Source organism: Leguminivora glycinivorella, chromosome 17, assembly GCF_023078275.1.
Source record: "Leguminivora glycinivorella isolate SPB_JAAS2020 chromosome 17, LegGlyc_1.1, whole genome shotgun sequence".
NCBI lineage: Eukaryota > Metazoa > Arthropoda > Insecta > Lepidoptera > Tortricidae > Leguminivora > Leguminivora glycinivorella.
The window spans coordinates 3,734,865-3,749,072 of NC_062987.1; the positions used below are offsets into that span (position 1 = coordinate 3,734,865).

Consider the following 14,208-nt stretch of genomic DNA (forward strand, 5'->3'; position numbering starts at 1 on the left):
GATAGGGATAGGGATAGGGATAGGGATAGGGATAGGGATAGGGATAGGGATAGGGATAGGGATAGGGATAGGGATAGGGATAGGGATAGGGATAGGGATAGGGATAGGGATAGGGATAGGGATAGGGATTGGGATAGGGATAGGGATAGGGATAGGGATAGGGATAGGGATAGGGATAGGGATAGGGATAGGGGACGGGGACGGGGACTGGGATAGGGATAGGGATAGGGATAGGGATAGGGATAGGGATAGGGATAGGGATAGGGATAGGGATAGGGATAGGGATAGGGATAGGGATTGGGATTGGGATTGGGATTGGGATTGGGATTGGGATTGGGATTGGGATTGGGATTGGGATTGGGATTGGGATTGGGATTGGGATTGGGATTGGGATTGGGATAGGGATAGGGATTGGGATAGGGATAGGGATAGGGATAGGGATAGGGATAGGGATAGGGATAGGGCTATCCCTATAGGATAGGGATTGGGATTGGGATTGGGATTGGGATTGGGATTGGGATTGGGATTGGGATTGGGATTGGGATTGGGATTGGGATTGGGATTGGGATTGGGATTGGGATAGGGATAGGGATAGGGATAGGGATAGGGATAGGGATAGGGATAGGGATAGGGATAGGGATAGGGATAGGGATAGGGATAGGGATAGGGATAGGGATAGGGATAGGGATAGGGATAGGGATAGGGATAGGGATAGGGATAGGGATAGGGATAGGGATAGGGATAGGGATAGGGATAGGGATAGGGATAGGGATAGGGATAGGGATAGGGATAGGGATAGGGATAGGGATAGGGATAGGGATAGGGATAGGGGACGGGGATGGGGATAGGGATAGGGATAGGAATAGGAATAGGGGACGGGGACGGGGATAGGGATAGGGGAGGGACAGGGACGGGACGGGGACGGGGACAAGGATAGAGGTAGGGACGAGGATAAGAATAGGGATTGGGGTCGGACTAATCGGTGGGTAATCGATATCTAGGCAGTGTTTTTGCAGGTGGCTCAGTGCGAAGGGATTAGTAAGTAGGCATCGGCGAGTATCCTGCATCCGTAATAACTATTACATTCAATGTGCTGTAAGAAGATCGTTGTTTGCTTGCCTTTTTAACCGACTTCAAAAAAGGAGGAGGTTCTCAATTCGATTGAATGTTTTTTTTTTGTATGTATGTTACTCGATATCTCCGAGGATTGTGGAGCGATTTTCAAATATTTTTTTTTGATCAAACGGGTATAACTCAGAGATGGTCCCATTGGCACCAAGTCGGGGTCTGATGATGGGATCTTGGAGAAATCGAGGGAACTCTTCAAATGTTATAGGCACATGTAATGTTCTTAGTATATTTTTTAAAGGTACACCAGTATTTACGCCTCATCATCATCATTCCCTTGCCCTTTTCCCATTATTTGGGGTCGGCGCAGCAGATCATCTTCCTCCATTTAAGTCCGATAGTCATACTGCAAAAGGTTTTGGCATTTAGTTTTTACAACCGGCCGCCCGCCTGACGTCAACCCTCCAGTAACCAGTATTTACGCCTGATGGTAATAATTTTATGTGGCTGAGCTGATGATGGAAGGTCAACTCCTCAACGGTTAGGAGTTAAAGGATAATTCTTTCACTACTGTACATATATATTCGGACTGATACATATAATATCACTAGGAACCACTAAAAATCAACAAATAAATTAACTTTTTAACAAAAAATAAAACCGCCTTCAAAAAAAGCGTGTTACAAAACACGGAGAAACTAAAAAGCCAAAAATAATAAACCTTCGAATTCAGATTTCTTATCGGATTGCAATAATCTAAACATCCAAATTATAAACAAATCAATTATTTTTGGAGTTTTTTAGGTACTTATTGCAAACGTAAACACGTTTGCAATAAGTACATAGGTACGGTAGGGGCCAATTTTTTCCATTTTGCTTATAGAAGCAAAATGGAAAAAATTGTAAGCGATAATGCAAGGAAGTACTTTTTACCCTACCGACCATAGCGTCGAGATACTGGTTATGTGGGTTGTATGAAGTTTCCCCAGTATAAATATTTATATAGGTAAAATACAAACATATTCGTACCTACTACCTACGCTGTGGTCGCTGTGTAACAATTCTACAATAATTGCAAGAATTTCTTTTAAAACAATAGTAATATGTGTAAGGTACAGTCAGCCAAAAAAGTGGTTTACCACTTTTCGATCAATAGAGTCGAAAAGTGGTAAACCACTTTCTTGGCTGACCGTACAGCAAATAGATCAGTTACAATGGCCCCCCAGTCGAGAATTGCCCCGCTTACCTACAAAGAAACCTACGGATCCAAATGAAAATCTTATTTTTTGTAAACGTTTCAATAAGAATACTTTTATTACGCGGGCGAAGCCGCGGGTAAAAGCTAGTGTTTAATATGGGGTATCAATGTTGTTTCGTTGTTAATTGTAAAAATAATGGCATAAATTTAATAGTCGTTGCACGTTCTATGCGTTTCTTAGAGCACACTGGAAATTGGATCAAAGAACTAAATGAATAGCTATGGTGAAAAGAAAACGTAAGTGACATGTCAAAACAAAACATGATAATAAATTATATTTAAGCTTTCTTTACCTAATATTGTTCAATACGCTGTTAGTATTTTTCCTACCGTAAAAGATTATGCTTAAAGATTCATGCCTAGCCTGGGAATAGGCCCGTGTCGGATATTTCTGCGGCCGCGAACATGACTACGTACTTACGTTTAAATTTGTTTTATATGGCATTAACGGGACGGAGGTTTAGCGAATACCATATCACTAGCTCGAAGAACTTGTACCATTACTCCTATGTTCTTCAAGATTCCTTATATGACCTGCCAGCACCAATTTATTGACTCTTTCTGTAGTCTGGGGTTGGAAGCTTATACCGTGAGTAATGCTTTGGAAACTGATTTTTGGTATTATATCCTTGTCTTTATAATCTATCTACCTAAATTACACTTGAAATAGTAGCTCTTGTTATTCGATTTATTTAAAATTAACGAAAAATCGTTAAAATATAGTGTTTGTTTACATGTCATTTTTTGACATTTTCCACTTCAAATTCACATGGTAGTGGGCGTAATTGTCGTGCACGTAGCCAATAATGGTGTTAGTTTATCTGAGTTTCAACTCCTATGACATTATAAGTGATGTGGCAGTAGTATAGTCAACCAATTGGAACCCTAGGCCACTGTAGAACTATTTCATAGTGACGTTATAAATTAGATTGTAAGAAATCTCTTACTGCGTGTCATTTTGACATGGGTGTAGAGTGGCCTAGGGTTCCAATTGGTTGACTGTACATAATCAAGATTAGTTCGTTTTGTTTTTAGGATGTTTTGGGACTTAAGTATTTTGGTTAGTTTCAATATATGTTAATATGACAATAATATGTGATTTTGAATTTATGTTGTACTGTACAATAGGGTAATTTGAGTTTAGGTTCAAGTGAACCGGAAACACATAGGTAGTAATGCAATTAAGTCAAGTATGTAATTTTAATTATGTATGCGTTTTAAAACCCGGAAGTTTAAATTAGTGAAATGATACATTTTGTAGCATGTATAGCTACCCAATGTTGTGCATTCCAACGAGTAAAGGCAAAGCATAAGTCATAAGATTGTGATGTCAAAGACAACTTCAGACCCTGTAACTTAGCTAGGTGCCACGGCCACTTCATTCTGTAGCAGTATTTGACTCTGTGTTCTCAAGTCTGCGATTTGGCCGTGGTTGATCTCAATTTTTAAGTAGGTTTTCGTTGACATGATTGAGGATTTGGTTATCTGAATTAATTATAATCTCTAAATCTTAATTAAAATACAATTGTCGTAAACAACATTTAACTAATACTTAAGTCACAGCAGATACTTAAAGATTTCATTGCATACTAAAAAGTGGCAGTACCTATTTTAAAATTTTATGAAATAGTTGTGTCCCTTAGAATATACAATTATGTACTTAACTGGAATAGTTATATTAATGTATGTATTTTTAAGGTAGCTTGAGAAATGATACACGCAAAAGAATTAAATTACCTACTCACAGATATAAACGAAGATCGGCGTTAAAACACGAAGAAGCCCACACACGCTATACTTTCTCATTTTGACATACTTACATGAATGGGCATTTTCAGAAATTGGGACCAAAAATTAGGGACACTTGTTAACAAAAATTAACTCGATGTCAGTTTTGTGAAAATTTAGAATATTTTTTTTCTGAAAATCAACTTTATTCATACCTATACTAAATGTAGATTATTCTTATACTTTATGTCATTAGCACAAAAGCAATATTTTAATTGAAATTTCGTGCTTAATTGTCGTCACAAAACTGACATCGAGCTCATTTTTGTTCACAACTTTCACTAATTTTGGGTCCCAATTTTTGAAAATGCCCGGAAATGTCATACCAATACATGTCACACAAATACGAGTATGTTATTATAATATTTTTTAATACAAGGATTAAAGGGTTTTTGAAGAGACGAGAGTAATTTGTGATCAGCATAATGTTACCTTATGGCATACCTACGTTATACTTAACCTTCCTACTTTCAACTTGCAATGAAAGTTTAGACATGTTAGCATATTTATATTAGTCATACATTTATAGTGAGCGTACCTTACGTTTGTATGAATTTTGTTATTACCTTACTTCCTTCTACAAATTCAAACAAAATAGATGTTATATTATTCTCGTATTGCAATATCTTTTTTAGCAAATAAAAAAATTATACACTGACGAATCTATGGTATAGCCATGTTACGAGCTTTTTATAAACAACTCGAATAAAGCCCAGCGTGAGTGTTTCAGTACTAGTCTACTTCGCCGTGTCTAACTTTACTAACAACTAATGTTACATATCCTGTCTTGATGCGTTCCAGAAAATAGGTGAGTGTGTAGATTGTCTTTAATTTCTGGAGCGTACAATCCACCTAGTTGTGTACCTTTTGGTTTAACAAGTTTTTCTGTAAGGTTTGTATGTTTTTTTAATCCCCGACGCAAAAATGACGGGGTGTTATAAGTTTCACGTGTCTGTTTATCTGTCTGTGGCATCGTAGCTTCCAAACGAATGAATCGATTTAGATTTCGTTTTTCTGTTTGAACGCTGAGTTAGTCGGGAGTGTTCTTAGTGTGTTATTTTTCATGAACATCGATCAACTATGTCAAGGTTTTCTCAAAATTTTAATTTTGTGGTTAGGTAATTTAACTCTAAGGGAACATTTAAGTATATAGTCGAGACTAACTACTATTAGTAAAGTGCATAGATACTTAATATTTGTATTGTGTAGGTACTCTCTTTTCCATATAAATGTATGTGCCTACCTAGTTCTTTAAATTATAAAATTTAGAAAAAATAATAAGTATGTCTCATTTATTTTTACATATAAGTTACTAAATCGTTTTAAATGTTATAAGTTATAACATTTAAGACGATTTAGTAATCGACTAAAGGTTAAATTAGGGTTATAAATAAACAAAAACATAGAAATAGAATTGAATAATTGTTATTGTGTAATTATGTATGTAAATACGTATATGACCTTATCTTTTGGCAATGAAACTTGAAAAATGAAAACTATAAAAAAATGTACGTATAAGCTACTTTTAATTTTTCCATTTTAGTAAATTATGATAATATTTCAAGCTTATGCTCGTTAAGCTATTAAGAGGATACGGTAGCGAAAATGCTAAAATGGAAAGGAGCCCCCCTTTCGACTTGGGAATTTTAGTTAAATATACAAGTGTTATTAACTAGATTTATCGAAAAAAAATTGTCCACAACAACAGAAAATTGTCCAGAACAACTCAGTCAAAAGATATTTCAAAAAAAAAATTAAAATCGAGGTTCCGCTCTCGACTCTTTCCTCCTTCAAAACTTAATCAATCGGAACGAAATTTGAGAATCTCAATAACAATGAAATAATCTATGTCGGACCGTTTAGCTTTTTTGGTTAATTGTTACCAATCTTGAGTATCACACCTTTTTTTGCGCCACAATGAAAAAGGCCGTTTTTGGAAATTTTTGATTGGCTCTAGAGTCTTTAAAAAGCAGAATATCAAAAAAATCAAAACGGTCCGACACAGATAAAAATAATAACAATCTGTGTTGAAAAAATAATTGCTCTATCTTCAAAAACCAGGGAGGAAATAGTCGAGAGCGTTTGTATGGAGAATTGACCCCTACCGTATCGTCTTAAGCTGCTAAGACATTGCTCTCGACTCGACTCAATGCAGAACCTGTCTATTAAATTTAAGTAAATTAAGTGTCTATCATTTATTTACTATAACACTGAAATATACATGTATATGTATACAGAGTTGTATACATATACATGTATATTTCAGTTCAGTTTACTTAAGTAAAACTGAAATATACTCTGCATTGAGTCGAGTCCAGAGCAATGTCTTTCATTCCGGCCGACGGCTGATTTTCTACTTAGTGTTTTCAGATAAACATTTAATTTACCTAGTTTTTCTATTTGTAAAAATTTATTGTCAGTTAGGAAATAATGTTCGACTTCCTTAATATTATAAAAGTAATTAACACGAGTAATTCGATCTTAATTATTTAAAAGCGACCAAAGCAAGACCTTAAACTTTCGTGAGATACATATACAAATTAATATAATTATCGCGGTTGGCGACATGTACTGAGTCATATGGAGCGGACGTTAGACCAAAGCATTGTTTTTGATATGTTTTGGACGTGAGAATACGTAAGTTCTTTCTGTAAAAGAAAAAAAACATGACCTAAGAAGGTATGTACAGTCAGCCAAAAAATTGGTTTACCACTATTCGATCTTATTTGTTTAAAAATAGAGTCGAAAAGTGTTAAACCACCTTCTTTTCTGACCGTACCTAACCCATTTTCAATATAATACAGACTTATTTTCCAGCAGAAGATATATTCAAACATTTTGATAAAAGTAACAATATTTGAGAGTTCATATTTGATGTTTTTTTACACATTATCTAAAAGTTAATGCCTGATACGTTAACTGAATTTCACGGACTTGATGCTATTCGCTACGTGCACGAATGGTGCTCCCTTCGTTTTATAAGTTTTTCTATGTTAAACCACAGATATTAATAAATTACTAACGTAACAGATCCTTCACTTGCCCGCAAAACGACACATATCTACGCTTTATTTAACTAATGCTAGAAGAATAGTAGGTACGTGCCACGCGACTACACAGGCCGGCGCGTGACGCCTCTCAGCCACTTGTTACCTCGAGGCAACTATTAGCGGGTAACTTAACGACCGCGAGCGAGTGATGTAGGTACAACGACCACCACAGGCATAAATGTTTGACAAGCCCATAAGATTAGGTGTATTTCTGATAATCAACGCCACTTCGTAACGCACTTTGCCAATAGGTAGTACGACTATGTACCTAATTCCTGTAATGGCATACATTTAAGTTAATTTTTTTGATAATTGTCCTAAGTAGGTACCTATATTTGTTACAGCATCAAAGTAGGATACATTAAAATCACTTCTACATAGTATACAACAAAGCAGCTTCACGCTGTCTTTCTGCCCTTAAGTATATGCTTGATCTTTAAAACTTATGTAACGGATTTTGATGCAGTTTTTTAATAAACAGATTGTGCGAGAGGTAAAATTATTGGTTATTAATTTAAAAATCAGTAGTTACGACCTTACTCTTAAATGTTTTAAGCTTATAAGAGTAAAATTTCTGATATTAGGGTTATTTACTTACTTAATTACATACTTTTGCCTCGTATTTTCTGCGTCCGATAGCCCGATGTACTTATCGTTCATGACTTAGTGTTCTATGATGAATGATCGATGATCACGTCACGCTTACCTACTACATAAATCTGAAGTATGTACCTAATGACTCGGTCCGGATCCGAACCTTTCTAGCATGAGTCAGTAACTGAGGAGAAACACGATCATTACTGCTGAGAACAAACATTAGTTTTTTTTAAAGAACTGGAGGGCGATTTTTGAATCTCGCATACGGGATTTTGTCACTAAAATACCGGTTGAAAACGGTGACTTGCCTATTATTTTCAGTGTCAATTTTCTGAATTCGAACGCGTGAGACTCAAAAATCGGCCCGCTGAAATGAAAAAACGACTTATATACCTAATCCAAAAATTCAATAAAGCTTCCACAGTCTGCATATCCAAAAGGCTGCCACTAAATCCCATTATCACCAATTTGACGGCACATAAAACATTAAAAAGACCCAAAAAGCCTCAAAGCGTAAGATGACCTCAAATATTATGAACACGTACAATGCTTGTTGACAGACATGTCCAGAAACATTGACAAAGACCATCTTGAAAAAACCAGTGAATTTTTTACTGGATCACGCCTAGTTTTTAAGAATCTAGGGCTCAAAATATACTGGCAAACGTGCTCACAACTGCTAGAAAGTTTATGAATGAGGCAGGTCTGGTGTCTCATTGTGCGCAAGCGTGAATGCGCGGGCGGCCATCTTGTGGCGTCGCGTGTAAGTTCACACGCACTTTTATTCCTTTTGAGGCTATTTGGTTTGAATAGATGTGTTTGCTGATTTTTAGTGATCAATAGATTTTTTTATAACAGGTATATTTGGATGTTTAGTTTGGCTATCCTATTTCTTGGAATTGTCACTCAATCTGAAAAATCAGAGGCTGATTATTATTAAACAAATGTTAAGTTTTATTTACAATAAAATTATTCCACGAAATACATTCTCATGACAAATTTTGATACGACGAGATCGGTGAATCTCGCAAGGTCTGAAAGTTATCCGGTCCCATGCAGAGCACAGCTTCTAACTCTACATGCTTTCACTTTTAGATTTTTTGCCTATGTGTCATAATAATGTGAATTTTCTAAATTCGTGTCTAACTATTGAAGGACTATCGTAGGTAGGTATAATAGAAAGCTGAAAAGTAATGGATAGTGAAATCCTTTCGCCTATGTAGTCAGTTTATTAACTGACTTCTGAATATTACACAATACCCGACGATAATAATAGTCGTAGCGGTCCCTGAACGTTTTACTAGCTAAATCATTCTACATAATGTCACACATCTGGCAAGATATAATATGTATTGCAATACTTTTAGATACTTTAAGTACAGCAGCGCCGTTGAGTTACACGCGGCACAGTACCTTTTATTTTTATTTATTTATTTTTATATTTTATTTTTAATATTGTTGTATATAATTATTTAACTTAGTGTATGTGTAATTTTCCTATTCCTTTAATTATTTCTTGCACTACCATTTTCAAAATGTCTATTCTTTATTTCCTGCTACCCTAAGGTTGTCTGGTAGAGATCGCTTACAGCGATAAGACCGCCTGTTGCTACCTATGTTTAATGTCTGCTATTTGTAATCTGTTATCCTTGTGGTGAAATAAAGAATATTTACTTTACTTACTTACCTCTTAAAAAAATATTAAATATTCTAGTACATTTTTACACAGATTTACTGAGCCCCACGTTAAGCACATGAAGGCCTGTGTTGTGGGTACTCAGACAACGATAGGTATACATAATATACAAATACTTATACTTACATAGTGTAGGTGACAGGTTAAATAAAACGCATAATTTCCAAAATACGATGCCAAAAACCGTGGTACGAGCGAGGAGTCAACGCGGCGGGTCTCAGTTCGCGAAATGTACAACTACCTTCATTTAGCTTAGGTGCAGCGCATGACTTGGGTTCGCTACCCACCATTGTTTTTATGTAGCTTTAATTCCAAAGTTTAACTCTAGATGGCGTTACATGTGCCAAAATAAGTAAGCAAACTTAATAAATAAATCCTAAAGTACAGTTCACATAAAACAAATATGCGTCGCCTACAATCCCACCCCTTAGTGATGACTAGTCATCACGAGCCATCTCTGGTGCAAGTAAGGCGACGCGTGTAACGGGGCGGCGTAGAATGCCTGTGCGCGTACGGACGTCAACAACGCGAGTACGCCCATCATTACCAACGTGTGTCGCACTCACTATTCCGTGCCGCCATGATCCACGTTCTAAGTTAGGTTCGACTATAATTACATAATCTCCTACCTGTAAGGAGCGATTTTCGCGCGTCCACTTTTGTCGCGGAAGAAGTGTTGGCAAATACTCCTTGAGCCAACGTGCCCAAAACATATCAGTTAGACGTTGCGCTATCCGCCACTGACGTCTTAGCTGGAGGTCGCCATTGTCGTACTTACCAAAAGCTGGTCCATTTGAGGACGTACCAATCAAGAAGTGATTGGGGGTCAGAGCTTCAGGATAGTTAGGATCTACCGATACGTACGTGATAGGACGGCTGTTGACGAGGGCTTCAACTTCAGCCATCAATGTTGAAAGGGTCTCTGGCCGTGGGGCGCGCTCCTTGAGTACAGCTCGGAGGGATGATTTAAAAGTACGCACCATTCGTTCCCACGCGCCAGCCATCTCTGGGGCGCCCGGGGGAATAAATTTCCACTCAATTCCTCTCACGAGTCCATCATTGCGCAGGGCATCGCTGTCTAGTTCAGCAATACTGCGTTTCAATTCCATGTGGGCACCTCTAAGATTGGTCCCATTATCGCAGTATATCATGGTAGGGGTACCTCTGCGTGCTATCATCCGTCTCAAACCCATTATGGTAGAGTCAGTGGTAAGGTTTTCCGTTATTTCGACATGTACGGCTCGAATGGTCAGACATGTGAATAACATTCCATACCGTTTCTGCCTACCACGACCTACGGTTACCTCCATGGGGCCGAAAAAGTCGACCCCGGTGAACGAGAACGGACGACGGTTGTGCTGCAGCCGTGCTGCGGGCAGGTCGCCCATACGCTGCGGCTGCGGCGTGGCGCGACGATATCTGCACAGCAGACAATGGGCTGCGACTGCGCGTACAGTTGGTCGCAGTTGCAGAATCCAATAGCGCTGCCTTAGCTCATTAACTACCAGTTCTTGAGCTCTGTGCAGTGCTCGCCTGTGGTAGTGTTCTACGAGCAGTCTGGTGATTCGATGCTTGCCATCAAGAATCACTGGTCTCTTCGTAGACTCATTGACTCCAACAGTCTTGTCGATACGGCCCTCTACACGTAGTAGGCCCGCATCGTCGAGATAGGGCGTTAACTGTAGCAGTCGGCTATCTTTCGATAACGGCTTATTGTTCCTTAAACAGGCAATTTCTGTAAGAAATGAATCATGTTGACATTTTTTAATCAACAAGTCCTCTGCCGATTGTAACAGTTCGGTGTCGATTCGATCGCATTTATGCTGACATTTTTTAATAAACAACAATACCCGTGCAGTAGTCATAAGTAATCGAATCCACGACGAAAAGTAATTTTCGTTAGGTACCGGCAACGTACTAGTACAGTCGGCTGAGGATACAACATTAATGACCTTACGTTCGCAAATAGCTTCCTCAAGCTGCTTGGAGCTCTTGAGATCCTTGGGCCACTCACCTTCGCGTTCACGCAAGAAGTTTGGCCCCTGGAACCATACGTCATCGTACTGCAGTGGTGGCGCGTCCTCACGAGTGGCTACGTCGGCTACGTTCAAGGACGTGGGGACGTAACGCCACTCTGACGCACTGGTCAACTCGTCAATCTCACCGAGGCGGTGAGCGACGTATGGTTTAAAATCTCTAGGGTCACTGCGAATCCACTGGAGGGCGGTATTTGAATCCATCCAGAAATATCGCTTGTTTGGCTTAATGTCTTTGTGTTCGCTCTGTATTGTGGCGGCCAGACGAGCAGAGAGCAAGCAACCTTGAAGCTCTAGCCTCGGTATAGAGACCGGACGAAGTTGAGTCACTCTGCTTTTACTCGCCACAAAACATACATTTATAGTTCCATCTGAGCGAACAAAGCGCCAATAAACAACAGCGGCATATGCCTTACTACTGGCATCGCAAAATGCATGTAATTCGGTATGTATGATGGTGGGGTCACTTACCCCATCCGCCGAATCATCGTAGCACGGCGTCCATGGCCCCGCGGCCGCGTAGTGTCGAGGATGCGCAGCGACGCTAGTAGTTTAAGCTCGTCGAGCCACCTTACCCAGCGCGCGTGCTCCTCCGGTCGGATGTGGTCGTTCCACTCCACGCCACTACGGTGAACGTCCTGAAATATTATTTTGCTCTTTATAATAAAAGGCGATAAAAAACCGTGAAGGTCATAAACTGACATGATGAGGCTAAGCATTTTTGCTTTCGTCGGAGCCTCGGATCCATTTAATACCTCCTGTGGGACACGATTAAATGAAATCTTAAATCCAAAAGTATCATCTGAAGGATGAAACATTAACCCTAAGGTGCGCTCTGTTGTGTTCATAACTCCGTCCTTGAAGTGAACAGCTGTTTGCGCGAGCGCGTCAGTAGGTATATTTTTCAATACCTCCTGACTATTGCTTGACCAATTTCGTATCTCAAATCCACCGCTCTTGTGAATAAGAGTAATTTGTTCAACCAACTTAACTGCATTTTCTACACTGCTAGTTGAATATAAACAGTCATCCATGTAATGACTATTTACAATAACATTTACAGCCTCCGGATATAAATCTTCATACCTAGATGCATTTTTATTCTTAATGAATTGTGCTATAAAAGGACTGCAAGTGGCACCAAACAATAGACTTTGCATAACAAATGTTTTTACGGGCGAGCCCGGAGCTTCCTGCCATAAAAAACGAAGTACATTTTGATCTTCGGGCCTTATTTTCACCCTTAAAAACATGTCCTTAATGTCCCCAATTATAACTATTTTATTCTCACGAAATCTCAACATAATCCCCATAAGTGAATTATATAAGTCTGGTCCCGTTAACAAATAACTATTAAGACAATTCCCATTTACTTTTGCAGCACAATCATAAACAAGTCTCAACTTACCAGGTTTGTTGGGGTTCTGAATTCCGAAGTGCGGAAGATACCATATGCGGTCGGCCGAAAGTTCATTTTCCTTGAGCTCACGTGCGTAGCCAGCGGCAAACAGTTTGTTTACCTCTATTCGGTAGCGATCTGCGTACGCGTGATCTTTAACAAACTTGCGCATTAAAGACTGTAGGCGCGTAAGGGCAGCTTCGCGTGTGTCTGGCATGGCGAATACGTCCTTCTTGAACGGCAGACCCACTTCCCATTGATTTCCGATAAGGCGCGCTGAATCTTCTAGGATCTGCAACGCCCTTAAATGATCGCTATTTTCACGGCGTAAGGTTGAAATTCCTATGGAGTCTAGGGAAAAAGAATGTTTAATTAAATCATTTAGTTCACCTATATTTTCGCCGTCTGTGTGACTGAGATGGAACACATTGGCAGCGTTAGAGTGAGTGCGACCACAATTACCATGAATTGACCATCCTAACTTGCACAGAGATCCATAGGGCTCGGTTTCACTACCATGAATTATTTCTATCGGAGCGATTAGGTAATAATTATCTTCCCCAATGAGAATACGAGGTTTAACTCGACTTTTACACACATATTCCTTAATATGAGATAAACGTTTACAATTTAAACTTTTAAGTGCAGACAAGTTTTGAGCTGGTAAATTTAATTTAGACACTTTACGCAACTTAATATTATAACTATTGTTATTATTTTGTCCACTTATCTGCGCGATAACGTTCGGCACAGCTGATTGATACACCTCGAGTCCGAACGCATCGGTAAACATTACAGACCGCGGATTTTGATTTTTAAGACCTAACTCGTCCGCTAAATCAGAGTCTATCATAGACACAGATGCGCAATCGTCTAAAAGGGCGTAGGTACTTACGGTACCCTTAGGTCCACGTAACTGCACTGACACTACTTTTAACATAACGTTGTCCTCACAAGAAGATTTATCACAATCCGATGTAACGTGCGCCACGGTGTCGGGGGCCGGGGTTGCTGGCTCGGGGGCCGGCGGTTGAGCCTGCACGGGGGCCGGCTCGGGCGGCGGGTCAACGACCGCGTCAGCTGATTGTGATGACGTAGGCTTCTTGTAGTGTAGCATCTTGTGGTGTGCGAGTCCACAACCATCTATGTCGCACACGGGCGCAGGGCAGGTGTCCCTGTCGTGTCGTGACGTCAGACAACAATAACATAGTCCTTGGGATCTGACGAACTTCCATCTGTCACGGCGCATGGCACGTTTGAAAACACGGCAGTCGGACAGCGGGTGAAATTCCTTTAAGCAAAATTTACAATTCTTA

At 39.4% G+C, this 14,208-nt stretch overlaps 1 protein-coding gene across 1 annotated transcript; it reads right to left on the minus strand.

The window, feature by feature from the left end:
- Positions 1-8,667: 8,667 nt before the first annotated feature.
- On the minus strand, positions 8,668-13,287 carry LOC125235573. Its single transcript, XM_048142170.1, has 5 exons — positions 12,902-13,287; positions 11,965-12,131; positions 11,415-11,833; positions 10,236-11,192; positions 8,668-8,672 (listed from the first exon to the last, which is right to left on the minus strand). Exons 1-5 carry the CDS (start codon positions 12,965-12,967, stop codon positions 8,668-8,670), a joined length of 1,614 nt encoding a protein of 537 aa, XP_047998127.1. The 5' UTR covers positions 12,968-13,287.
- Positions 13,288-14,208: the final 921 nt, after the last annotated feature.